Source organism: Corapipo altera, unplaced genomic scaffold, assembly GCF_003945725.1.
Source record: "Corapipo altera isolate COAL_440 unplaced genomic scaffold, ASM394572v1 45, whole genome shotgun sequence".
Classification (NCBI taxonomy): Eukaryota; Metazoa; Chordata; class Aves; order Passeriformes; family Pipridae; genus Corapipo; species Corapipo altera.
In genome coordinates this window covers 11,122,979-11,148,885 of record NW_020884877.1, presented here as the reverse complement: position 1 = coordinate 11,148,885, position 25,907 = coordinate 11,122,979, and the positions used below count along the sequence as shown (strand labels likewise).

At 35.9% G+C, this 25,907-nt stretch overlaps 2 protein-coding genes across 2 annotated transcripts in view; both read right to left on the bottom strand.

The window, feature by feature from the left end:
* TTN (titin) overlaps nt 1-13,644 on the bottom strand; it is a 237,924-nt gene extending 224,280 nt beyond the window's left edge. The window contains exons 1-10 of the mRNA XM_027637206.1: nt 13,432-13,644; nt 11,388-11,491; nt 6,993-7,196; nt 6,005-6,292; nt 5,183-5,271; nt 4,845-5,086; nt 2,846-3,131; nt 2,457-2,609; nt 1,860-1,979; nt 694-831 (exon numbers count right to left, since the gene is read on the bottom strand). Of these exons, the coding sequence (XP_027493007.1) occupies nt 694-831; nt 1,860-1,979; nt 2,457-2,609; nt 2,846-3,131; nt 4,845-5,086; nt 5,183-5,271; nt 6,005-6,292; nt 6,993-7,196; nt 11,388-11,478 (1,611 nt within the window). The 5' untranslated portion in view covers nt 11,479-11,491; nt 13,432-13,644. The remainder of the gene's footprint in view (nt 1-693; nt 832-1,859; nt 1,980-2,456; nt 2,610-2,845; nt 3,132-4,844; nt 5,087-5,182; nt 5,272-6,004; nt 6,293-6,992; nt 7,197-11,387; nt 11,492-13,431) is intronic.
* A 5,927-nt stretch (nt 13,645-19,571) lies between these two features.
* CCDC141 (coiled-coil domain containing 141) overlaps nt 19,572-25,907 on the bottom strand; it is a 76,949-nt gene continuing 70,613 nt past the window's right edge. The window contains exons 29-32 of the mRNA XM_027637394.1: nt 21,440-21,594; nt 21,213-21,342; nt 20,919-21,120; nt 19,572-19,824 (exon numbers count right to left, since the gene is read on the bottom strand). Of these exons, the coding sequence (XP_027493195.1) occupies nt 20,963-21,120; nt 21,213-21,342; nt 21,440-21,594 (443 nt within the window). The 3' untranslated portion in view covers nt 19,572-19,824; nt 20,919-20,962. The remainder of the gene's footprint in view (nt 19,825-20,918; nt 21,121-21,212; nt 21,343-21,439; nt 21,595-25,907) is intronic.

The window sequence follows — 25,907 nt, the reverse complement described above, 5'->3', positions numbered from 1 at the left end:
CACTTCAGAATTGGAATAATTCCTTTATAACCAAGTTATAGCCCATCTTATACGCTAGCTGAGAGGAGTGCATTCAAAGCTATTAACATAGTGCATTCATCTGTGTGTGAATTAGAGAAGAATCTTCCCACTTCCTAGTTAATTGTGATGTATCATTGCTATGTTTCGTAGAAAATGTTTGAATAAAAATTATTATTGCTGACTTAACATTTATTCCCATTAGTAGATAGAACTATTTAATCAGTTACTCCAGCAAACAGTGGTTCCACAATATGGTCTAACAGATGCATTCAGTCCTCACACAAATATGAACTTCATTAAATCAAACTCCTCTAAATATCATGTCATGAAAGATAACCTTTAAAATTTATATTCAGAAATCTACCTTCAGAAAAAAAAGAAGTCATTAAGCATCAGATAAAAATCAGTGTACCCTGGCAATAAAAGCCATAACGCCCAAAGGATCAGAAGGGCAGCTGCACTCCTCTGTAGACAGAGCTGCTATGAGGTCAGTGGAACTGAGCTGCAGTTCTGGCCTTATCTCTGGAATAACTTGCTTTATAAAGTTTTTATTTTGTAACCTTCTTTTCATAAAGAAGGACAGCAAAGTTACATAGCACATGTGATGAAGAATGATGTTTTATAAACTTATTAGAGTATCTCAATGAACTAAAGATTGTAACATTTATTTACCTTTTCATGAGCTACGTGCACCTGCTCATGTGTGGTAGATATTTCTTCTCTAGCTCTTGATATTCTTTCTTGTTCTCTGGCTCTGTCTGTGGCAATTATTACTGTGGGTACCGGAGTTTTCTCTGGTTCTTTTCTCACCTGGACATTTACAAATAAAGAAGTTTAAATGATATATTGTTTTAAAATATAAGGTATGTGATTGTCAATGCATTTGGAAAAAAGGATAGAAAAAAAGGGAGGAAGTATTTCAGACTCTGTATTTTGAAATCATCTGGTCTGAAGACAACAATAACAACATAAACAGACTTTGTATAAAAGATTTAACATAAAAATAATAAAACATTCCACAAATGCTTGCTTTGATATTGAAAGCAGTAATAAAAATTTTAAAAAATGGCTCAGAGAAAAACTGTCCTGCATTATCATCAGTTTGAGAAAGTGTAGGATATTAAAACCAAATTTTAGGTAACTTTCACTTTGACAAGAATTCAGATGCCAAATTTAGGTGTAATGCCCAGGTGAATTTCTGTTTTTCAGTGCTTTAAAGATAGGTTACACTTTCTTCCTTACACATTTCAACTACATTGCAAATGTAATCTTCTCTATAAAAGCCAGTCTTCCATTAAATCATATTTGTCCGATAAAATACATGCTAAAATAATCTGAATTCAAATCATTCATTGGTATTTTCAAATTTGATTTCAATGCAGAATGAGTTTTTCCTCCTTTTTCTGACCCACTGTGCTGCCAACAAACAAAGCAGGCTACAAATGGCAAGCTTAGAGACAAAATCAGAAAAAAAAAAGCGTAACCAAATTTAAGAACTGTTTCCTACATGTCAATTCTTTAAGTGATTATGAATACTATCTAGTAAATTACTGTACAATATATGAAAAAGAGAGTTTTTCTAAATTAATGTTTTGCAAGTTTATCTATCACATTCTTAGGTATTAATAGTGGAAGTGAAATAAAAAAGGAAAGACAGTTATCATCAAGGAGAGACAGGAAAATAATAGCAATACAAACTGGGAGAGCGAACATATATAAAAGAGAAAAACAGCATAATGGTATATCAGTTGTCTTGTTCATAGGCTTGTCTTGTGTATGAGATATTAGATTTTTGAACAAGGTAGGGTATAACAATCACTGGTAACATCCGTATTCACCTTTTCATGAGAGATGTGCCTTTGTTCTTGTGAAGTGACAATTCCTTCTCTAGTTCTTGATATCACTGTTTGTTTTGTGGATTTATCACTGGTAACTACTACCGTTGCCTCCTTTTTCATCTGAATTTTTATAGCAACAAACAAAAAACCCAAGCCTTAAAATTCACTTTAACAAATTGACCATCAAAATAAGAGGAGAAGGAAAAATAGAGAGGAATGCAAGTGAAGGAAAAATACTAAGGGAGGATTATTTTATTCCTAGGGGGAAATTATAAATGAGATATTAGAGAAAAAAACTTCATCATTGTAAGAATAATGTTAGCAATGAAAAGGAAGAATACAGGGTCACTTTCACAGAAGGAATTCTTAACCTTAAAAACAGTTTAAAAATAATTAGTTCAATCCTGCTATGATGGAATGCAATGGATAAGTGAACCACGAGCATTCGTTTACATCTAGCTTCTCTATATGAGTATACATGCTTTTGCAGTGCACTGGGTAATATCTGGTTAATTCCTCACAGTCAGTCATGCCTTGTTTGCATGTTGGATGAAGGGATAAAAGGGAAATCAGAGAATGTCTGTGCTCTATTTCTACCTGCTCCTGAACAGGTTGAACGTGGACTGCAGTCATTGCTGTCCTTTTAGCAGTTTGCTCTACAACACCTGGAGCTGGTTCTCTCACCATGGCTTGATCCACAGCAGCAACAACCGTAGCAACAGCTGCTGTTTTTTCACTGTCCTTTCTCACCTATATTAGTCACATCAAAAAACATTTTTTCATGTTTTGCATACATTCAGAAGAAGCACAAAACAAGTACAGAGACACATGTTGCAAAGAAGCATTTCTGTGTTTGCAGCAGAACTCAACAGCAGATACACAGGTTTTTACACACAGCCTCTCAGATGCCATTTAGCAGAACTATTCAGCAGTAGTGAGACCCCACATAAAGCAAACCCAATGTTTTTCCCAGTAATAGACTTTACCTCTCTAGCACCAGTCACCATCTCGCCAGCAGTAGCACCAGTAACGGTAACTTGTTCTTGGACCCCATATGTCCCCTCCCATCTCTCTTCAGTTATTTGGGTAGTGCTTGTGGATACTCTTGTTTCCTTCATCTGGGCTTCCATGGTTCCAGCATATCCTTCCTGCTTCCAAGGAGGAAGGACTTCAGCCCCAACTGTTGTCACTACATATGGTTTACGGATTGGAGATGGAGACTTCACTGGTCTGATAGGGGAGGTGGAGATTCTTCCAGCAGGAGAAACCGACCTATTGAAAAAAACCAGAGTATTGATGTAATTAATCCAGTGTCATAGAATGACAACTGTATAAAAAACTTCTGCCTGAACTTGATTTCACTCCATAATTAGGGTACCTTCAGTAATATGTAGTTTGATTTTAAAAAATTTTTGACGTGTTTGACTTGTAAATTACACTAATCTATGTGCCTAACAATATGCCTAATATGTGTGGTTTTGTCATACTCATAACTGTTACATGTCTTTTTAATATCCTAGGTTCCAGAAAGAAATAAAAGCAAGTGGTAAAGGAAATTTCACTCAAGCACATATATTTAAAATATAAAAATTCATCATGACTTTCCATTTACTCTATCCTAATTCTCCTAAAAGGAATAATATAAAAGGCTTACATGCTGTAAGTATTACATATTACATTCGTAGTCCAGTCTCTGTAGAGAGACAAAATGGTTAATGTAACCAAACTTTGTAAAAATATCATGTGGCAACCACGTAGAAAAACAACTGTATCTACTACTGTATCACATCTCATTTCCATATGTCATCCATACATGTACTCATACCCCAGGCAAGCTTCTGATCAGTGCCTATCTTTTTCCCCATACTTACATTTACAAATCTCAACCATAATAATTGTAAGTCATTTGGAAAGTGCTAGTTTCTAAATTTTGAAAAATTCAATCCTAATCCTAGCAGACAGTTTTAAAGCATTTTCCAAAATACTTTAATAGGCTTTCTAACTAGAATTTCTCGGAGTGGAATTTTTTTGTGCTATATTTCCCAGAGAACGTTAACAAATAGCATCAGTAGGGGGCAGCATCATCATATTATTTTTTAGATATATTTTCTAATGTGTTGTGTTGTCTAAAACTGGTCTGACTAGCAAGGGAGTACAAACTTCTAGTTACATATGCTCTCTAGATGGCACTATTTAATCCTTTTTCTGTGTTTGCAGTTTGCTAGTTATTGCTAGTTACTATCAATCCGTTTCTTCCTGTCCTTTCGAGTTATTCTCAGTGGGGCAAAATTCACCAGCATGCATAGCTCTGACGACTTAAATGGGGCTCTTCTGGGCACTCAGCTTGAAGACATTCCTTCCATGATACCACTGCTTCAGGATACTGCAACTGCAGGATTTCCAAAGCAATCTTCTTTTTGTCTGCCTCTCAGCACAGATGTCATGGGGTCTCTGAGACCACAAGCCCTGCTCTTCAAACCACTCACTTTCCCTCTCAAGAGGCTCTACAGAGCAGAGCTAAACTTCATTTTTCCATAACCACCTTTAGCTTGCCTACCTTCAAAACGTTATTTCTACAGTCATTACCAGTATGCACACGGAACATGTGTTCACATTTTTTTCCATATCCTTTCATTATGTTTGTCACTCATCAGTGTCATTGTTCTTTTCTCTGTTCATCTACAATAATCAAGGGCCAACTGCTGTACTGTTTTCTTCCCTTTCATCATGATCTTGGAGTTTTGAGTGCTACTTTGGCTCTATACAAGGCAATCAAAAGGGATTTTCTTTCACACTGGACAGAAAGTGTACATAGGAGGCACAGACTTCTGTAGAAGTGGCAAGTATAGCACATTATAACTAGCCACCAAAATAAACTCAGTAAGTAATAAGTGCCATTTTATACCATGCTCTCATGCTACAGCATTACTGCTATACGTGAAAGTGATTCAAAACCAATATTGTTTGAAACAATGGTAGTTTTACCTTACTGGTGAGGGTGTTGGTGCTCTGACATGTCTTACAGGTGATGGTGACTGTCTAACAGGTGATGGTGATTGCTGTCGTGCCATTTGTGCTTTTACAGCAGTTGGTGGGGTTGGTGATTTTGATGTAGGTCTAGGAGGCATTCGTGGAGGTGCTTTGTGTGGGAGCTGTTGGGTGGCTGCACCTTCTACAATCATTTCAACACTTGTAAGTGATCTGGCATCAAAGTGGGCTTCAGTCTTCTACAACGAAAAACAAGAGAAAAATACTAGGGTGAGATACTGTAGAAGTAATCATCCACATTTTAGCCTTACCTGCTTTGTTTTTGGAAATTATACCTTTTCAATTCTGGCTTGTCTTGTTTGTGAAATCTGAGCAGTCGAAACAATTGTCTTTGTCTTTTTAGCAGGAACGGCTTCTTCCTCGCCTTTTGGGAGAGAAAACGTGGTCAGGAGAATTTCATATGCCAACAATCAATAAACAGTTGCAGAAATGAATGAAAGGTCAATTCCAACTATATAAAAAATTATATAAACAACAGAAAAGTAATTAAGCAACTATCTGTTTTTTCTGCAATATCTATAGACAGATAATTGTGAAAATAGTTGAAACAATATTACCGCACTTCTAAGTCATTAGAAAAAAAACCAAAAAAACTAAACCAGAACATATTTATTGTTGATTCTTCATATCAGTCCTAGATCTGAAATGATTACAGTCTGGAAGCCTGAATGAGGTGAAATCCAAGCAAGACTACTCTGGGTAGCATGACTCACAGCTACAATTCTCTAAGAACTGTCTTCGTCCTTGCCTCCCTCATTTACAACACCTTGTACAGTTATGCAGTCTAGTATATTTATTCTATCAAAGCCAGCTATCAAATACAAAGCGAGAACAACGCAAATTATCCCACACTTTTATCTATCTACTGTATCTTGCATTTAAAGAAGACCCATTCTGGAGAAAAGGTTCTTTTAAATCTCAGAAAAAAACCTTTGGCAAATTTCATCAAAGACACTGCTTTTTTCATAGCAAGTTAGTAACTCCTTAGAAAGAAGTTAAAATTAACTTATTGATATAACATCGATGAAGTGGTGCGTATTGAACCACTACAATGAATGGTCTCCTATTTTCATGGCTTGCAACTTCAATTCTGTTACCTTGAATTAGCAGTTCAGCTGTTGAAGTAGCACGTCCCATGCTATTTGTGGCATTTACTGAATAGGTGCCGGAGTCTTCAGGGTATGCTTCTGCAATTATTAGGCTGTAAAGGTCTCCTTCTTGTAAAATTTTAAAATCGGGGGAGCTTTTGATTTCTACTCCATCCCGATAGAACTTCACCACAGGTGTAGGGATTCCAGTCACTCTTACATCAAGTCGAACTTGACTTCCCTGCCTTGCAGTCATGCTCTGTAGTCGTTGTGAGAAGTTTGGTGGTGCTGTTCCAGCTGCATTTTTATTGAAGAAGTAAATAGGAAAACAATAATGTTTGTTAAAAAGAACTGTAAGGACTAGATACTTTCATTACTAGATGTGCACAAGGTCTATTTCTTTTTCACATGCTACTGACAGATGACAGTAACTTCCGAAACATTCAAAACATTAGGAGTTGATTAGCTTTTTTCTTGCATTTAAAATTACTGATATTTTTGATTGTGCCCATAATTGCAAATGTTTCTAGAATTACTGATACACTGATTATAACCATAGGCATTAAGCACAGTCTTTTGAGTATGGCCCATTATGTGAGTTATTCTGTTAAATATCATTTATTTCATTCAATATCATTAGGGTCTCCATCCTGAAGAACTTTATCCTTTCTTTTATGAGTAGTTTGAATATACCCAATGTGACAGATCATGAGTGGAGGTATAGAGGGCGAAGCCAGAAGCTTGCAATTGTGAATAAGAGTTTACAAGATCAGGATTAAACTTTTTACGGCTAAAGGATAAAGGACACCATTAGACATTCCTGGTGAGAACATATGCTGAATTCTAGACTGCTTTAGGAAAAGGAGAGTGATTTGCTATATTTTGCTGACCATATATTTCAAACCTGAACTTTTTTCATTATCTGTGACTCTTCTCCTATCACTCTCTTTCTCACATTGCTAGCAGACAGAGGAGCATTTCTTTAGCTGCATTATACCTGTGACAAGCAGCTCAGCAGTACTAGTTGCTTGCCCAGATCCATTGGTGGCTTGTACGGTGTATCTTCCACTGTTTGCTTCTGTCACGGTGGGGATCACCAGTTTAGCGCGGCCATCACTAAACGAGATCTGCACACCGGGCAGAGTTTCAGCAGAGAGAACCTGGCCATCCCGATACCAGTTCACCTCAGGAACTGGGAAACCTAAAGAAAAAGGAAGACAAACGGAGATTAAGATGCTATGAAATGCCAGATACAAAAAAGTACCATAATATGCACTTGTGTATTCATGGTTATAGTGGAGCATAATGGCATAGGCACTGATATATCGTTATATGTCCAGTGACACAGTGGCAAAGGAATTGTAGAAAGGTCTTTAAAATGCACAGAGCAATAGGGCAGCTGCACAAGCTCCTGCATTTAGGAAATCACTTGAATAATGGGGGGACCGTAGTGTTTAGCAATCCTGTTCAGGAATAAAAGTTCATCATAATCATGAAGGGGATGGATTAAAGCACGTGAGGTATTTTTAAAATTTATTTGCTGGTATCTAAGAAGGACTGTTTATTGATAACAAATTTATCCCGTCCAATAATTTGGAGACAATGTAAAAATCAGTACTTCCAACTAAGTTAAGTATTTTTCTAACACTATATGGTTTTAGAAAAAGAAGTGACAGAAAAAGTGACTGCTGTAGACATTAAAATCAAGTGCTATCCAAGTTTTGGGGTTTTTGATTCCTTTTTCTCAAATTTTTTGAGTTTGATGACAGCAGTCATCTGGAATCTGCTGATCTTTTCAAATATATTGATCTTGTTCAAATATATTATTCTTTTGTTATCAGGGTCATGAGCAAGACTCTTCTGGTCAGAAAAAACTAATGGTGATTTTAGATTCCCAGTGGAAATTCTCTTCACAGTTTTCTACTCAGTCAAATTTATTGAGCAACTGAAATCCATTGGATGAATAAATAAAATTTTTATATGAGCCATGTAAGCAGAACAGCTAATTTAAGGAGCTAGTTCCAGCTCAAAGTCCTTTTTGTAGTCCTAGAACACCATTTCTTCAGAAATTAAAATTCCTGCAAATTCAGTTCATGTATTTCTCCACTCAACCCAAATCACCAACTGTACTGCACTGGGGCTCAGGAATGAAATATGAGACCGTATTTACAATTTTTCCAGTCCTATTCTGTGGTTTGGAAAACCCCAGGGCCACAGAATTCTGCTTCCTTTCTAATGTATCCCTCCTATAAACCAAATAAATCATTAGGGATTTTAATGTGCCAGGAAAATGACTGTGTGAGACTAAAATGAAAGAGAAGCTGAGATATGTAGATTAGAAATTTTACTGGTTGATTGCAGTCACACCAGACTTGGTTAGGAAAGTTTAAAATTTTATTCATAGTAAAATACTGAAATTTAGACATACATAAAACAAACTCTCACACACAGAGAGTGTGGACAATTTTAGAGAGGATTAGAAACCAAAAGCTAAAAGTACTTCTAAGCATTATTAATTTCATAAATGGAAGTTATCAAACAGCCCTGATGGGAATGTATAATTCAATTTTGTACTACTAGTGTAGGACAACTTGGGCATTATCACCATAAACACTGAGTATTCAGCACATCCCAGTTATTCCATTCAGACCTATGTGTCTTCAACATTTTGTGAAAATTAGTTTAAAAACATTTTAAGGTAGGCAACCAAAAACATGTCCTCTATAGAGAATTTCTTGTAACATCAAAATGTTTTATTTTCTTGGGGTAGCATTATATGATGATTAGCAAACATGGGAGTTTATGTGGGAGGTTGAAAAGGTCTGCATTCTAGAAATGGAGTATACTCTGATGCCTCAAACTGCTATATCCAAGGGATCCAAAGTTAGAAGTCATTTTGAAAATCTAAGCCCAAATTTATAATTAAAAAAACTCAACTCCACAAATTTACTAGCACTCTGCTATCCCATGCCACCAAACTAGGCACTGAAGGGTAAGATCTATCTCAGATTATAGATATTTTTGCCTGGTCTATATAGAATAGGGATTTGCTTCTACATGTGCCAAATGACACCATGATTTGACTATTAATTATTAGGACAATCTTTTTCCTTTTTTTTAAATTTTTCATTCAATTGTCCTTGAGGTTTTTTAATGCCAAAAAGGAGAAAATAAACCCAAAGTGCCTCAAATCCACTGCTAAAGTAATTGAATTCAATTAGAGTCTTCTGACAATGACGTGAGAGGAGCTGCCAACTTGTGTTCAATCTATGTGCTGCTTTCAACAATAAGCAGAGTTTAAAGGTTGTCTTGCACTGGATAATACCTGAAAATATAAGTTCAAAAAAGGTAAGCAGGGTACAGGTTTCTTTATGAAAAAAATCAAACTTGGTCAGTGCTGTGGAGACATGAGGATGGGCAAAGTAATGCTGGCAGAACTGACTTCCTTGTCTCATGATCTCTCAGCCACTGCTGACCCAGCAGGACTCCCACTGCTCTGGCATTTACTGCTTTTAATCACAGGGTTTGTGCGTTCTGTGCTTTCTGAGATTTCTGTTACATGCTGGGTATTTTTGTCTGATATCAAACTTTTGTAATGTGGCACTTAATTTACAGTCGAATATAACAGTAAAATTCATTTGTTCTAGTTTACACACAGCAAAATTTCATCTCAGGTAGTTGCTAAGCTCTTCTTGATACCCTAAGATTAACTGAACTCTTCACATTTGAATTGTAGCTCTGTGTTAATACTTGACTTGTATATAAAAAGCCAGTGTTATCAGAGATAAAAAGAAATTCTTAATTTCAAATTCACAATATTTCATTATGGATAGGAAGGGCAGAATAAAGCTGTGTAGTCCTTTATGCAATTAGTTTAAGAAATAAAACTCTCCTATTTGTAATGCCACTGTTTCATCTTTCAGCCTTGGTGGATGCTTTTGGGGCAGGAAAGATATACCAGAATCTCACAATGTGAACAAAAGCTAACAAGAGATTGACTCACAAGATATTTGAAACTAACATCCAATATGGCATATTATTAGAAAAATTGATGTAGCTTCACTTAGTAAGAAATCAAGTTCTCCTCCGAAGTAGTCTATGATATCACGCAAATGAAAATAGCCAATATCATACATTGAGTCATATTAACATCCTGTCTTGTTCTGATGATATATTTATATATTTGTAATAATTATAAGTATTGTAATCAACCATGGAAAAAACTTTTTACAGAAAATTTTCAGTGTACAGGCAAGAAGAGAAGATCGGGGCAATTAACTGAAGATCAAGGGCCAAAGAACAGAATATGGCATGAAAAAATATCATGGATGTAGACTACATGACATGTGGGGTAGTGTTATCCAAAGGGACCAGGGGATGAACCACAGTGGATTATAGATGTCAGAGATCTTTATAGTTGGACAGATCATGTGTTTGCACCTGTCACAGAGCATCTGCATAGTATTTTATGGTATGTGGATCATCACATTGCTAATGCCTGTAAGACAATATAATTCCATCAGCAGAGAACACATGTCATTTCTCCTTAGTCACTGCCGAGGTCAGAGACACTCTTAGAACAGGGTGTTGGTTATCTGGTAACGTTATCTCAGGAGTTTGCATGGGATTTTGCACAAGATAGGGTGTTTGAATAGCATGTAGACTGGAGAAATGAAGTATCTTTTAAATTACATGGAATCTGGCATCTTAATGTAATTACATCACATCAACATTGTAAATATATTAATCCAGCCTTGAGCTACCATCATGATCACCATACAAATCTATTATCTAGCATACAAGGGTTTTCTACCCTTTTCAGTCACCAGGTGGACCTAGATTTTGTGCTTTTAACCCTGTTGCTAGAACTCTGGAATTAAGTAAACTTAAGGGCACAGGAGGGAGAAATACAGCTTAGCTAAACAGTAAGGCTTAGCACAAGGTCATTGAAGAGCTAGCACAAGCCTTGCCCTTTGCACCTTCACTCCTCATTCTGTCCAATCATCATTCAAACAAAATTATTCTCTCTATACCTGTATGAAGTTCCCTTATTAGCAGAGTATGTATCCTTATGTGTATATTTTAAAGGTATTTACCCCAGTTTTGCTGGTTCTGACATATATGAGAATTAGACACCAGTGGCATGGCAGGATGACTGCCTACTGCTTGGTCAGTAACTTTATGCAGCCTGTTTGTAGATATTTGACAGAACCTCACAGTGCTGATCAGTACTGTATAATATAGATACATATCCATATTTCAGTACTCATCTTTACCCATTCAGATCAGATTATGATCTATAGAAAGTGTTATCATTTTTCTTAGCATAAACATTAGGAAAAAATAGTAATAAAAAAATTATAAATCTTGGAAGAATGAAGCAAAACCTTACCACTAATATGAGCCTCAAAGGTTGCGGCACTACCCTCCAGTGCCACAACACTTTGTAACGGCTGCGTAAATGTTGGTGCTTTTGTCGTCATCTTTACAGGCACTCTGCAAGAAAAAAAACCCCATCATTAGATATAAATAGTGACAATGTTATTATACACACTCCTTCTTGCTAGATTTTCAGAATATTTGTAATTATTTTCAGAACAATTTACTCTTGTAAGTTTTAAATCAGAATGACCTGTTGAAATGTGAAGAGTGTAGATTTTGACAAAGTTGTATGGCAAATTATTCATAGAGAATGCTTGGCTGAGTTGGATGTGAAACCATTATCTTTAGCGGAGCTGTGCTTTGGCATTGCAAGTGTGCAGCAGAAGACAAAATTCTGCTTGACTCACTGCATGACCTTCCACAGGTCATCCAGCCTCTATTCGTCTATTAACTTTTTTATCTGAAGAGAAAATAATTTCTATGTATAATTTTTAAAAATGTGTTGTTGGTGCAAAGCATTTGCATTCTCCAATGAGACTATATCTAGGTCACTAAGCAGCAAATGAAAGAATGTGAAGGTCTTCAATGTATTTGCCTCATAATAATGATCAAAATGACAGAAGACAATTTTAAAAGCAGCCTGTAAGTAGTGAATAATTTCTTTTTACAGAAGCATATTGACATTAAAGATGCAGATAAAATTCTAGTCTTTCTTAGAGAGTATCTCAGTGGAATTTTGAATATGGGAAGACAGCAACCTTCGAAATGTGAGCTAGGATATAAGGTAGCCACTGACACTGATGGCTTGAACAACTGCAGAGCCATGTGAAATCTGAAAGAAAATTTGCTTTCTCTTGCTATGCCAGAAGAGCCTACTTTGAAATAGCACACTACACTAGAAAAGCTTCTGTGTCAGTATTTTATATTTGCCTGAACATATTTATTTACTGATGTAAAATCGTGTGCTTTTAAAAATGTAGCTAATATCTTTTTAATAGTACTATACATCTATTAAAGTTACAATTTTTCTCATAATAAAATTTCCCTGAGAGCATATCAAGTCTTAACAAACAAGAGTTAACCCCACAATTTTTTCAAGTCAATCTTGCTCATGTATTTACTTCAGTTTAGTTTGGCTTTTGTGCCAGATTTTGTGACAATCCCAAGCTTAACTCAAAAATGAGAAAGCAAAGTTTCTTTCACTCTGAGCCAAATTTATTCTACCTTTCATAGGGGTAAAAATTCTTCATTACATGAATGCTTTCATAGAAGTCAGGGCCTGATGCGTACATAAAGTAAGTGCATAAGGGCAGAACTGGATATTGTATTGAGATTTTCAGCTCAAGTTATGACTATGTTTTGAAGCTCAGCTAAAATATATGGAAACATTATGAAAGCTTGTATATATATGTAGTTTCCTTACTTCAGAATAGATCAGAAATAATTCAATTAAATAAAACTGTCATTGAGTTCACACGAAGTTTATATCTTTCATTGTCTAGGCAAATTCTGGTGATGAAGATCTGATCTTATAAGGTTTCTTGTATAATTAGAATTGAAAGTATGTGTCTGAAATGTCATGTTCCAGAAATAACCTTTACAGCTATGAATGACAGCAGACAAGTGTTCCAGAGCTGCCATGTAACTGATACCTTAGCAGTTGTTTCCCTTAAAAAGTCATCAGTGCTTAGCTGATACCACATGCATTTTATCAGAGCTATTCTGGGAGCTTCTCAGTTTATCTCTCAGTAGCATAACCTTGAACACTCCCAAGAGAAAGGAGTTTTTAAGTTAAGCACATGTTTCCATACACTTTTAAAACCTTAATTTATATAGTCTTTAACAATAAAATACACTGTAAAAAAAAAAGTTTTGCTGAGAGTTACCAAAGCTTACTCCAATAATTTAAGATATAAAGTTGACAGAGAATTTAAGTGCTCCATCAATTCCTGAAACCTATACCCCCCGTGACCAAATTTATAAAAAATAGATTGTATCAGGATTATTAATGACCGATAAAACCTTTTTTACACCAGCAGAAACATGCTACTAACCTGATCTCTCAAAGTGCCTGCAAGAGTGGGCTAAGCCCAACGAAATCTTCTTGAACGACGTCCTTATCCCAAGTAAGATTTTTTTAGACAATCCCAGCATGAGAATTGTAGAGCCTCTAATCATAAAAAACAAAACTACACGGTCTTGACAGTGTAGTTTTGTTTTTTTGCAATCCCTACACCCGAGGCGAGGCGGGGAATGCACGACTGCTCAGAAGTGCTAACATAGTTGTTTCACTTTATATACCCCAGCTCTGCTGACAGATCTGCCTCATCATGCCAGAGCCAGTTCTGATTGGTTTCCTAAAAGAAAGTATCCTGTGAGAGGGGCTTCACTCTCTGTAACCATACACCACCTGTTGGTTTTGATTGACAATCCTAATTTTGGAGGCACAAAAGGGATTCAATAAGGAAACCTCAGCCGTTCCAAAGCTTTTGATTTATAATTCAATTTCATTTATAATGTGCAGTTTACAAGCCATTGCAAATTTCCTAAGTCACAACCTCAAGACAAAGAAAGTAATAAAGAAGCATTTTAACAAAGCACATGAACAAGTTAGAAGTCATCATATCAGTGAGATTCAGCCTTACTTCCTTTCATTATAAAACACCCAAGAAGCTACCAAATGCATCTGTCAATCACCAGACTAAATAAGTATGCTGAGCTCAGATATGTGGCTGCAAACTATTAGAATACACTGTTTAAATTATTTTTCTTTGTAACTTTGAATTCTAAAATTGTATTTGGTAATGCATAGATTTGGCGTGGGGTTTTTTGTTTCCTTCACAATTTTTCTGTTGAATGGTCCAAGTAGTTAAGCTTAACAAACAGTAGCATACAACGTGCAGAAATACAAATGTGAAAGTAAAATTAGAGAAAAATACTGTAATTCCTAAAAAAACCTGGATTTTAAACCCAACAGCTTTCTCTAGACCTGTATAACCTTGTGAAGATGCCAGAGTTAGTCACCAATGGAGTAGCATATCAGTTTGTGAACTTCCACTAGCCCAGCTTTGTCACTAATGTGCTAATTGTACTGTTGTAGTGGTTACTTCTGAAACAGACATCAGTTAGAAGACTACTCTTGTTTGTGGCTGGAATGGGAGGTGTTTTACCGCAACACCACATCTGCCTGTTTCCATTCCTGCCTTCTTATTCAAAAATCTTTTTCCTACTCTATGAAGTGGAATATATGTAATGCATATCTAGAAAGCTCTAGATTACTTATGTGCTTAAAATCAAGCATGTGCTTAGCTGGTTTGATAAGTGGAGGAGTTCAGTCTGATGTTACCAAGTTCTACATTGAAAAGGATCTCCCTGAGGATACCTAGAGAAGTAAACACAGACTGGACTTTTGTACTATCAGCTGCACTTGTGTTTGAAAACAACCTGAAGGAAACCTCTTAGCGGGAGATCCAGAAAATGCCAAGGAGAAAGAGACTTCCAGCACTGCAAGAGAGTATGAACACTATAGTTTGCAGATCTGAAAGAAACAAGAAATTACATATTGCTGTGATCTCATAAAATAATGTCACAAATTTGATCTGCCCTTTAATTTATCCGTCCCATAAGATGGTGACTTCATGGTTGCTCTTGGGATGCAGCAGTATTAACAGCAACACAAACTGGAGAAATAGTTTCTACACTGATACTACCTGGACTCTCAGAGAGGTTGAAAGGCTAAGTTCTATGGCTCAGTTGTAACATTTTCTTGCAAATAGATGTCAGAGAGCCTAATCACTTTGTACAAGACTCAGTATGATAGCAAATGCAACTCTGCGCAATAAGGGGGAGGTCAAGTTAGCTTCTACTAGAAGACACAAAATGTCCAAGGAAAGTTGTGTAAAGAGTATAAAATTTCTAAGTCTAAACAGACCTGCTAAAACAGATGGCTGTTTTTCCTCTGTATTTAAACACCTAAATAGTCAGTGAAAAATCAAACTTGGATTAAAAACACAGGCTAGTATTTGTGAACTTAAAAATGCAGCCAGCTTAATGATGATGTCTAAGTCAAATAAACAATGAAAAAGTTTATGAACAGCTCAAGTAAATACGAATTATTAATAATGCATGCCTTCTGTTGCATTTATATCACATGATTTCTACATGTTTAGTGTCCTATAGTGTATCCACAATAAAAAACTGAAGGGTGACTTCAGTCTTACTATTGTGTAGCAAAGACACTGCTGGTAAAAATAACATTGTTTTTTTCTCCAGGTAGAAACAAAAGTCAGATCTTTAAATTGGGGATAGTTATAAAAATTTCATCATTTGCTTCAGTCTGCTACTACTTGAAGTTTGAACTATATACTGCCCAAGTTACTATAATATATGTACTACATTGTAGGCCTCAACACATTTAAGAATTAGCAGGTGATCTTGAACTCAGTGAAACTTTGTGGTGTGGATACCTGCAATCTCTTTCTATGTGATACACTTTGACTAATTCTAATCATCCTAATGACTTCATCAGTGGAGCTGCACAAAAGGAATGATTATTTTAATAGGCCCGCTGAAGATGCTTTGAAAGTTCTACTAACTGTCTACATGTACTAAGTGCCACTTAGGCAAGTTTTCAATGTGCTTTTTTTCAGTGGAATCTCCTAATATATTTTTTTTAAAAAATTCATAATCTTTTCTTTGTTATTTGTCAAACAGTAGTGGTTTACTACTACTACTATTGTACTGTGCTGTAGCTGCACAGCCAATATAGCATAAACCCTGCTTTCTTTCCTGCTCTCTTAGTCTATTTACACGTGCTAATTTACAAACAGTGAAAAAAGAATCAGTATCTTTACCATTTCCTTCTCTACTTACATTTTCCCTCACTCCCTTAATTCTTTGTCCTGTTCTTTCTTATTCAATAACTATTATATCTCCTTTCATTTATTATTTTTATTTCACTCTGTCTTCTAACCAAACATACAGAAGCAAAGGAGTAATGAATTAAATAATTTGGTCACTGATGAGATGCTTCCCTTAATCCTTAAAGAAGTGACAAAACAGAACCCAAAATGTACTTATATTCTATATCTTTGCTGAATTTCCAGTTTTCCAAGTAAACTTTTGAAAAAAAATACTACTTTCCCTCCTCCCACACACTTTCTTTCTTTAAAATTAGAAATAACTGAAAAATTCTTAATTGTTAAACAAATAAATCCTGACCTGAAATCAAACCAGATTTCCATCACCTCCATCAATTCCTCTTCCCCTGCAAATACAACAAGCTGTACTATGTAGCAACATCTTAGGAACCTTAAATAGAGGCTATAAATTGAATTATATTTACAAGAATGTCCACATATTTCTGCTGCAGCCAGCTTCTGAAAAGCTGTCACATTTTCAGATCACAACAACTCTTATCTGAGCCATTGTGACTGCTTTTGCAAGATATATTAATATTTTTCAATAAAAAATAAAACTTGTTTTAAAAAAATGGCTACTAAAGAGGGCACTGTGAGTTGCTTCGAAAGCGGAAGAGATAAGTAAGGCAATAAGCATTTTTTGAAACTATTTTAGCTGTTTCATATGTGAAGAACTTTCTGGAAACTGCACACTTTCAGGGTCCTAATCACTAACTTCATGTAGATAGTTATTATCTCCTTGGAAACACCCAAGAAGGAGATTTACAGATGTCACTTTTCACAAGTTTTCCTTGTATATTATTTCTGTATATATCATCCTCACGTATTTACATGTGTAGAACACGGAAAGGATAAAAATATTACTTCCTCAGCTCTTCATCTTAGAAAGCAGGGCCTTACTAAAAAACTTGGCCACTGAGTAAACAATATGTTCACTAACTGTTTCACTTCCTTCCACAAAACTAATTAAAATCATTGTACTGGGGAAAGTTTCATCTAACATCAAGACAGTCCTTAGCAGTTAATAGATACGTACATTCTGTCAATTTAGGAAAGCTTTTAATAAATTCACAGACAGGTATGACTCATAAAGTGAAAAGAAACAAACACACTTACCATTTTTGATAATGGATCCATTCCCTGGGAACACTTGGAACAATATTTGTTTTCCTCATTGGTAAAAGAGGGTTGCTGGATTTTTTTATTTATTTATAAACACCACGGTCTACTATTTTGTAAGAAAATTATGGATAAGAACAGATATAAAGATTTCTGTTTTGGTCCATGTATTATTTAGAAAAGCATTAACACTTTTCTTTTTCCTAAGTAAAGTTGTGTTTTTTGAGTCAACAGGAAAAAAGCCCACCTCAAATATTAAAGTTTTTCTCACAGACTAACAATCAAGAGGAAAAGCGAAAAGAATCCAATACACGATGAGCACCCAAGATGAGCAAGCATGGAATTCTACAGTTTTACTTCTAGAGAATGGATTTCTAAATAGGAAAATATGCCATACTAACAGATTCCAACAGAGGAAAGAACATTAATTTTAGGGCATTTATAATTATTTTTTTAAGGGGGGAACAGAGGGCAGTGGTCATCTGATATTTACTTTATCAGTCCTCTGAATGTCAGTACAGTTAGAAACACAATATTTTTTGTGACATCTTTAAATCTAAATAATGTGCAAAGAATGGGTTTAGTCAGGAAAGGTAATTGTATAGAATCCAGGAGAGGCTGGATGCTTGTCTTCATTTCATTTTGGAAAAGACTGTTTGTGAGAGACAGAGTGTAGTATGCAGAGCAAGTACCTCGGTCCTCAGTCACTCTATTTATGTGCACATATACATAGCCTTGTGACTCTTCTGTGGGCAGGATGCCATTGACTTTTCCATAATGTCAAGCAAGTGATTTATGTGATCAGGTGAAGACATGTACATGATATTTTTTTTCAGCTCATTTCCTCTCTGCTTATACTTTAAACTGGAGATAAATTTAAGTTTCTACCATTGAACCTGCATATTGATGAAGAAAAATATTTAATGTTTTGGTGATAAGATTTAAGCAATCCTCAAACATGTTATTTCAGTCCCAGTTTTGCACAAATGACATCTACTTGAATGAAGCACAAAAGTGCTGCACTTCTTACATCTCTCTCTGCTCTCTGTGAGAAGTGTGAGTGCATTGCTGTGGTATGCAAAACTAGAGTAGGTCTAACCAATGTGCATATTAAGAATCACAGAATGTTGAACAACAGGGAGTTGCACAATACACATGTACCTGTAGCATTGGCCAAGCCACTCTGAACCTGAACCAGAGGTCTGAGTAGAATGAATCATTTGACAATTTGAATCAGAAGGCTCAAGCTGTAGAACTGTTATTCTCTAGTCTAACTTGATGTCCTGTCGGCTATTTTGGCAGTCAAACAGCCACTCAAAATGAGGAGTTTTCTGTACTACATTTTTCAATGCTGCAAATGGATGACACGACAAAAGTCCACAAGAAGCTCTGCAGTGAATTGAAAAAGACACCTAAACTGTGAATTCAAGAGATGGAGACAAATATTTCATCATGCTAATGACTCCTCTACAGTCCAAAAGATTTAATTTCAGTTCAGGGGTTTTTTTATACCCTGAATGGGTGCTGTGGTTCTTGAGGAATCCTGTTATTGAAAAGTCGCTAAACTAAAAATGTGCTTTGAAAGTAGCATATCCTTCCACAGAACACTCCTCTGGACTGTAATGACATGCACCAACTGGAAATGGACTGTACTGTCACACTAATCTAGTCCTGAAAGCATAAGAAATGCAGTGGAAGACTTCTCTATTATGCTGCCTTAGAGAGAGACTCTCTCTTCCCTGAAGACACTCGGTACTAATCAAGCATTAGACAAGGTTTGCTAATATTAATAACCACTCTGTTTGGTACCTGGCCTCCTCAAATTGTCTCAAAGGTGTTAGAAATATGCCAATTCACCCTATATTTAATAAACTGAAGAATAAGCTCATTTTGTTTTAAATCCTAATTCTATATATAAACTAGTGGGAAGATCTATTGATGGAATTCATGGCACTGATGGAATTTGTAGGAGAGTAAAATAGTGGGTGCTGACAAATGATCAAGGATATATGTAACTTTAAAGGCTAATATTTCTTTTTTCTATCATTATCTTTTGTTAGATTTGTCTAACAAACCAAACCACAAAAAATTATAAATCACTGCCTAATAAAGGCTGTACACATGTGAATTTTAGTAATGATTTATTTGTAAAGAAACAAAATACAAATTGTAATCTAGAAACATATTGGATAGCACTCAAAGATTCATCTTCTCCTCACCCATGGCCAGGATCTACTAATGGACACAGCAAACAACACGAACACCCTCAGGAATCAGACATCTTGCACTTCAGTCCATCTTCTGTTCCACTCATCATGCAGAAGGGGATCCTGTCTCAAATTGAAGTTAATCTCTTGTGGCCTCTCAAGTTCAAAATACACTCCTTGAAGCCAGAGTTTCTCTTTAAACCTGTGTGAAAAAGGTCAGTTAATATTGCTTATGTTTTTAATGGTGGGATAGACAGTTCTCTGTGATCCTGAGACTGCACAAGATTAAAGATCAACTCAAGAGTGATTCCAGACAAAAAAAAATATCTTAAATCTCATTTTATTTACCAGAAGGCACTTTAGTTAAAAGAACAGAAGATATGAGAAAAAAATTAGGATAAATTTGACCTTTTTCTATGGCCTACGTATTCTAATCATACAATTTCTATGTGTCTTAAGTAAAATTATCATGATCTTTCACAGCAATACAGAACAAAAAAACAAAAAAACCCCAACAACAACAAAACCCCAAACAAACCCAACCAACCAACCAAAACAAAAACCAAACCAAAACAAAATCAAAACCCTGGACAAAATATGTGGGATCAATGCTTCATCAGCTGGACATGAAGAAAAGTTTGCAGGCAGCTCACGATGACACAAACAAAGCTTTTGAATCAACATATGCAGTAGTTTTCCTTTCTGATTTTGTGTTCTCTGCATCTAGATAGACAGGAACTCAAAGACAAAATAACACTGTTCTTTCTTTTTTATCAGAGCCTAAATTGAGGAGGCAAGATTTCATCTTGTGCTAGAAGTCACAAGGACTGGTGACTTCATGTATCTCATTTATTTAATCTTCTGAAATTGCATAGTGGGAAGATTTGTTATCTTTATTCAATTAATGAGCAATGACTGTTCCTGTGCTATTAGGACTGTGGTTTATTCTTCTGAATAAAACTTGTCCAGTAGAAAATTTTACTTACATGCTTATGTAGTTCCATCAATTTGAACTTCTGGAATATTTTGTATCTTTGACTTCTTCACTCTTACAATAATATCTAGGTTAAGATCTAGGCCTAGATTTCAAGAAAATTATTTCACTAAACCTAAATACCTTGCATAGACTCAATTGTCTAGTGTATTTCAAGGTCTTTCATCTAACAATTGCATATATTTTGATGAAGAATTAAGTGAAAAAGGCAGCCACATATTATGGACTTCATTTCCATTATACCAAAATTAATAGGATTGGGAAGAGTGTTTGATTTGTGCTTTGTAAATTAAGGTCCTTACAGCTATTGCAGCAGCACAAGTTGTAGCACAGAGTAAATTGCAAATTACTTTACTGGGAGATCTCTTTGATCTCCCTCACATTGTGTGTCATGGGCTGGTGTGAGCTCAGTCGTGGTGACATTCTCTTCTTCTGAAAAGCCTCCATCTTTCCATTCTGGTTTAGCCTGAGTTACACTGGAAGTTTCTGGGGTTTTATTCTTCTCTGAAACAAAATATGTACATTAGTGGAAACGAGTTGCTCATTTAATATGGCAACAAGGTGCTGAAAAGCATGCAGCTGGCAGGACAAGTCACCTATCACGGTTATGAAAGCAGAGCAGTGTGCCTTTCCAACTTCATTGCTGGCAAGACAGACATATTTCCCAGCATCAGCAAGGACTACATTTCTTTTTAAAAGGTAATAGATATCTCCTAATTTCTCAATCTGTAAAACAAGAGAAGGACATAGGAGATTATTAGTAGCATAAAGCAAAATAAATTACCTTTCTCCCAAGAAAAATTTCAAGAACCTTAGAACATACACTGATATCACCAGACACCACTTGGATATCATTCTTTATCCAGCAGACATGTGGTTCAGGCTTTCCATGTATAGTGCAATGCAGAATTAAATCTTCTCCTTCTTGTAGAGTTCTATGTCCAAACTTTTGTATGAAGTTTGGCTGTTTTCCTTGTACTGAAAAAAAAATAAATAAATTAAATCAATATTCACTTTATTTTTAAAGGCACAACTAAAGTAACTGAAAAATAAATCTGTTCTCATAAAGTTCACCACATTGAAAGACAAAGAGAGCCTTTGTTGATGCCTGGAACTCAGGACAACTTGTTTGCAAGACAGTAGGCAACTAATAGGCAGACACAGCTTATCTATCTAATACAACGTTTGTTGGAAAATATGAATATTAAACATCCAAAATTTTCATGCATCAGCATAGTGATATTAGATTAATGGAAATGCTAAAGAATCATGTTCTTTGTGTAGGTAGTAGGCAAGTCTATGTGGATTATTATGTTTCAGTAAAGGTGGAAGAGTTAATACTCCACACAAATCTAAAGCGACAAAGTCATGAGAGCAAAATTTTGCATTTAGTGCATTGTTGTACATCATGCTCTTTCTTCACTTCCCCCCTCCATATTTTAGTCAAAAAATTTTACTGAAAAATAAGAAAATTGATCTATGTTTGCAACAACATGAAGGTCAGAATGTGACGTCTCTATTACTTTGACTAAGATCATTAACTGGTCATTGGCCATCATTAACACTGAAACCATGTACCAGATCATCCAATACAAATCTGATTCAGATCAAGGCAAATAATTGCTTTTCTACTGAAACACCCAAAGCACATGAGATTGATTTTGTGCTAGCTTCATGCCAGCTGTGGAAGGACAGATGGCATCTGAGCCAGTATAAGGCCTGAGCAATAAAAATTAACCCATCAAAATTGTTTGAAGACATTTCAGTGATCATCATCAGTTTGTACTGAATAAAAGCATTGCTTACCGTGACTTGTAACCTAATGAATTGTAAAGCAAGACTTACTGAATCACTGCACAACTACCTGAGGTTCCACTTACATTCTACCTCCAGGGCCACAGTAAATAAGAAAACAACCTCAGAATTCAGACTAAGTATTCTTGACACAGAGAATATAAAGCAACACATTAACATACAGAAGAACACACAAAGACATATACTACAAAAAATGAACATTTTGTATTCCTATAACATAAAGCATGTGTCCTTCTTCCTTGTTAATATAAATTGTGGCATGTTTTCATAATATTTAACAAAAGTTATCACTGCCCTTCTCAGAAACAGAAAGTTACTGAAATGTGTGTTAAATGTTTGAAACTGCTATGCCAGCATTACTCCATCCACTGTTCTATGAAGAAATTTTTTTCTTCTTCTATTATGAAACAAAAATCAGCATATCTCATGCAGGTGCCCATAAACTTCTAACCCCAAATATATTGAGCTCAAGGCTATTTTCGCCAAATGTGGGTCTGCTGGCATGGTGAGGCAGACATTTTGATGCACTATATTAAGTCCACTGCTTAGGTGAGCTCTTACTTGCAATAAGCTTCCAAGCTTAGCTGCTTTTCTGGTTTTTTCCAGATACTACAAGATTGAGGTCACAATGAAAAGCAGAAGAATATAAGTTTTACTCTCTCATACTTGTGCTAACCTAAGGTTAGCCAGTCCCAGCAGCTCAAACAACTCAGTTCTTAACTGTTGAAAGTTAGCATGTCCAAGTTGCCACCACCCTTGCATTGCATGCATCTGAAGCACAGAAATTTGAGATCTGCAGCTTCCTTTCAAGCAAGAGAACCGAGCTTACAACCCTGTCTACTCTTTGCAGGCAGCTGGCAATAGGTCAAAAACAGAGCATGATTAGCTTATATTCCAGTGGAAAACATTAAGTGAGCATCAGCCACTCCTTGTGATAATTTTGGCTGGATTCCATTACTTGTGTAGTTTGCATTACCTTGTGAAGTCAGGTTGCATCTCATACCAGGATGGTTTTTACCATTGAAAAAAATCTGGGTAGAATGGTGATAGTGATAATGATCAGACCGCATCTTGACTTTATATCAGTAAGGCACCAGAACATAAAAACTAAAATAACCAGTTTCTAGAGAGAGAAGGGAAAAGTACGCACAAATAAAACCATGAAGTGACAGTTTCTACAACTCTTTCAGGCACGGGCTTGTACTCAACAAGGAAACAAAGCCTGCTAAAAGAACAGTTCATTCTCTGACAGCAACCTTCAAAATAGAATGGATGGTTATACTACACCATGGTTTTCCCATGATATCATAACAAAGCCTCAGAATAACCTAAGACAACTTGTCAATTACAAATTATTTCTTGGCTGGACATCCCATGAATCCCCCCCCTCCCTGCATTTTGGGGGGAAAAAAAACCAGGTAGACAGTGCACTGAAATCCCACTCTTATGGCTTCAGACAATAAGTTTGTCAAATATTAAATATTACATGAGTTACTTGTAGGAACCAGTAAAGTTCTGCTGCAAATTGGGGAATCAGCATGGAAAACTAATCCACATGGAGCAACGCAAAAACCGCACGTGGAGAGATCACCTGCATCTGTCCTTATCACATAGATTTCACCCCTGCCCCAAGTCTCTCTCACACACATGCAGTACCAGGTCAAGCCAAATTGTTTTCAGCTGCCTTTATTTTTATTAATTTGCTTCAGAGTTATTCTTAATCATTTTTTTCTAGGCATGTAATTTCCAATCCCTGATGTCTTGAACTGTGATATTAGCAGTTTTATCAACTTCCCCTGTCTTCTCTAAAAGTTTAGGCTAGGCAGATGCCCCCATGCTGCTCAGAGACTTTGGATTTTCTCAGTATGGCTCTAAATTAAGACATTGCACTTCATAGTTTAGAGATTTTGTCTCACTCAAGCTATTAACACAAACAGAAGTATCCTTTTATTAAGGAATATGCAGTGGGTCTCATGACCCAGCTGATCTGAAGTATCCATAATTCAGAGCTCCAGTCTCCTTGAATACCATATGTAGCCTCTTTAAAGTCTTGGCAATAATTTTTAAAGACACATTTCCTCTGGACCACAAAAGATAATACACACACAAAAATTAGTAGCTTACCCTAGAAAAGTCTCCAGAGAAAGGTCCAGAAGTAGGCATACATTACCAGTCATTTGAGAGGAAGTCACCTTCTCCATTGCAGCTCCAGTCACATCTGATCCAAAGCGAACCACGGTAATGGCTTATCCTTCCTTTGCCTACTGACTCAAACCTGGGCCCTCAAACAGGCTGCTTCTCTTGAAAAATGAAAATAATTTATCCCTTTTCCCCTTCAAATTTATGCACCTTGTGCAAACACCCCTTCACACGACTCCACATCTTGTAGTCAGGCAGCATCTTTCACCACTTTCTTAATGGTTGTCTGCATATGGGGAAGGAGGAGGGGAGTGTAGCCTAGTTATATGACTAATGTCTTTCTTGTGAGGATGGAGGGACCGAGATTTAAATCTGCTCTACAAAAGAGCAATCAGGAAGATGTAAACATTTTGGGGTCTTGAAATAAATATAGGTTTGAAACTGTGACTGTGAAGAGGCGAAATTAGCACTATAAAACAAGAAAGAACCATAACAACATACCTACATGTATTCTCTGCTTCTATGTTATGGTTAAAAGAAGGAGGAAGAGAAGCATGAAGTATTATGTTAAAATTACTGCTGAAACAGAATGAGTGTTCTTTTCCTTCAGAGAAATATTAGTGCCTCATGAGACTACATCACTGTCACTCTTTTTTTTTTCTTTTTTTTTTTTTAGATTATCTGAACAGAAAACAGCAGGAATTTTCCAGGAAATTTTTTTTGGATATTCATTAGAGTCCTTAAATAAAGAGCATTTAAACCCAGACTGCCAACACAGCAGTAATCAGTGTTAGAGTACATCTTCGTTTACAAAGCAAAGCATAAAACCCAGGAGACTTTCAGTGTCCTGCTGTGCCTCTTGTACCTCTAATCACTCTTTTTAAAATCTTGTTTCTTGCAGCAATTAAAAATGTGGCTGATATCCACTCATCCATTAAAAATTGTCCATTTAAAACTATACCTGTTTGAAAACAGATGTAATATCATACTCACAAAAAATCAAATTTTGTTAATCTGAAATTCACAGAAATGTTCAAATTCTCAGAAAAAAGGCTTACCAAAGAAGGGTATTATGTGCTTCTACAATGAGTTATTAAGATCTAAAGATGCGCTATGGCAATTTCTGGTCTTATATTTATACCTATTGCATTTAATAATTATAATAACTGACATGCAAATATGACAACATTCTCAAAAGTGAGCTGACTATTACATAAAGTTACTTAGAATATGTCAAAAGAACACCCATGGTCACTTAATTTTTGAATGATGGCAACTCTCAGTAAAAACAGAGGATTGAAGGGCAGCCGTGACCTAGAAGGCTCATCTTTGAAAAC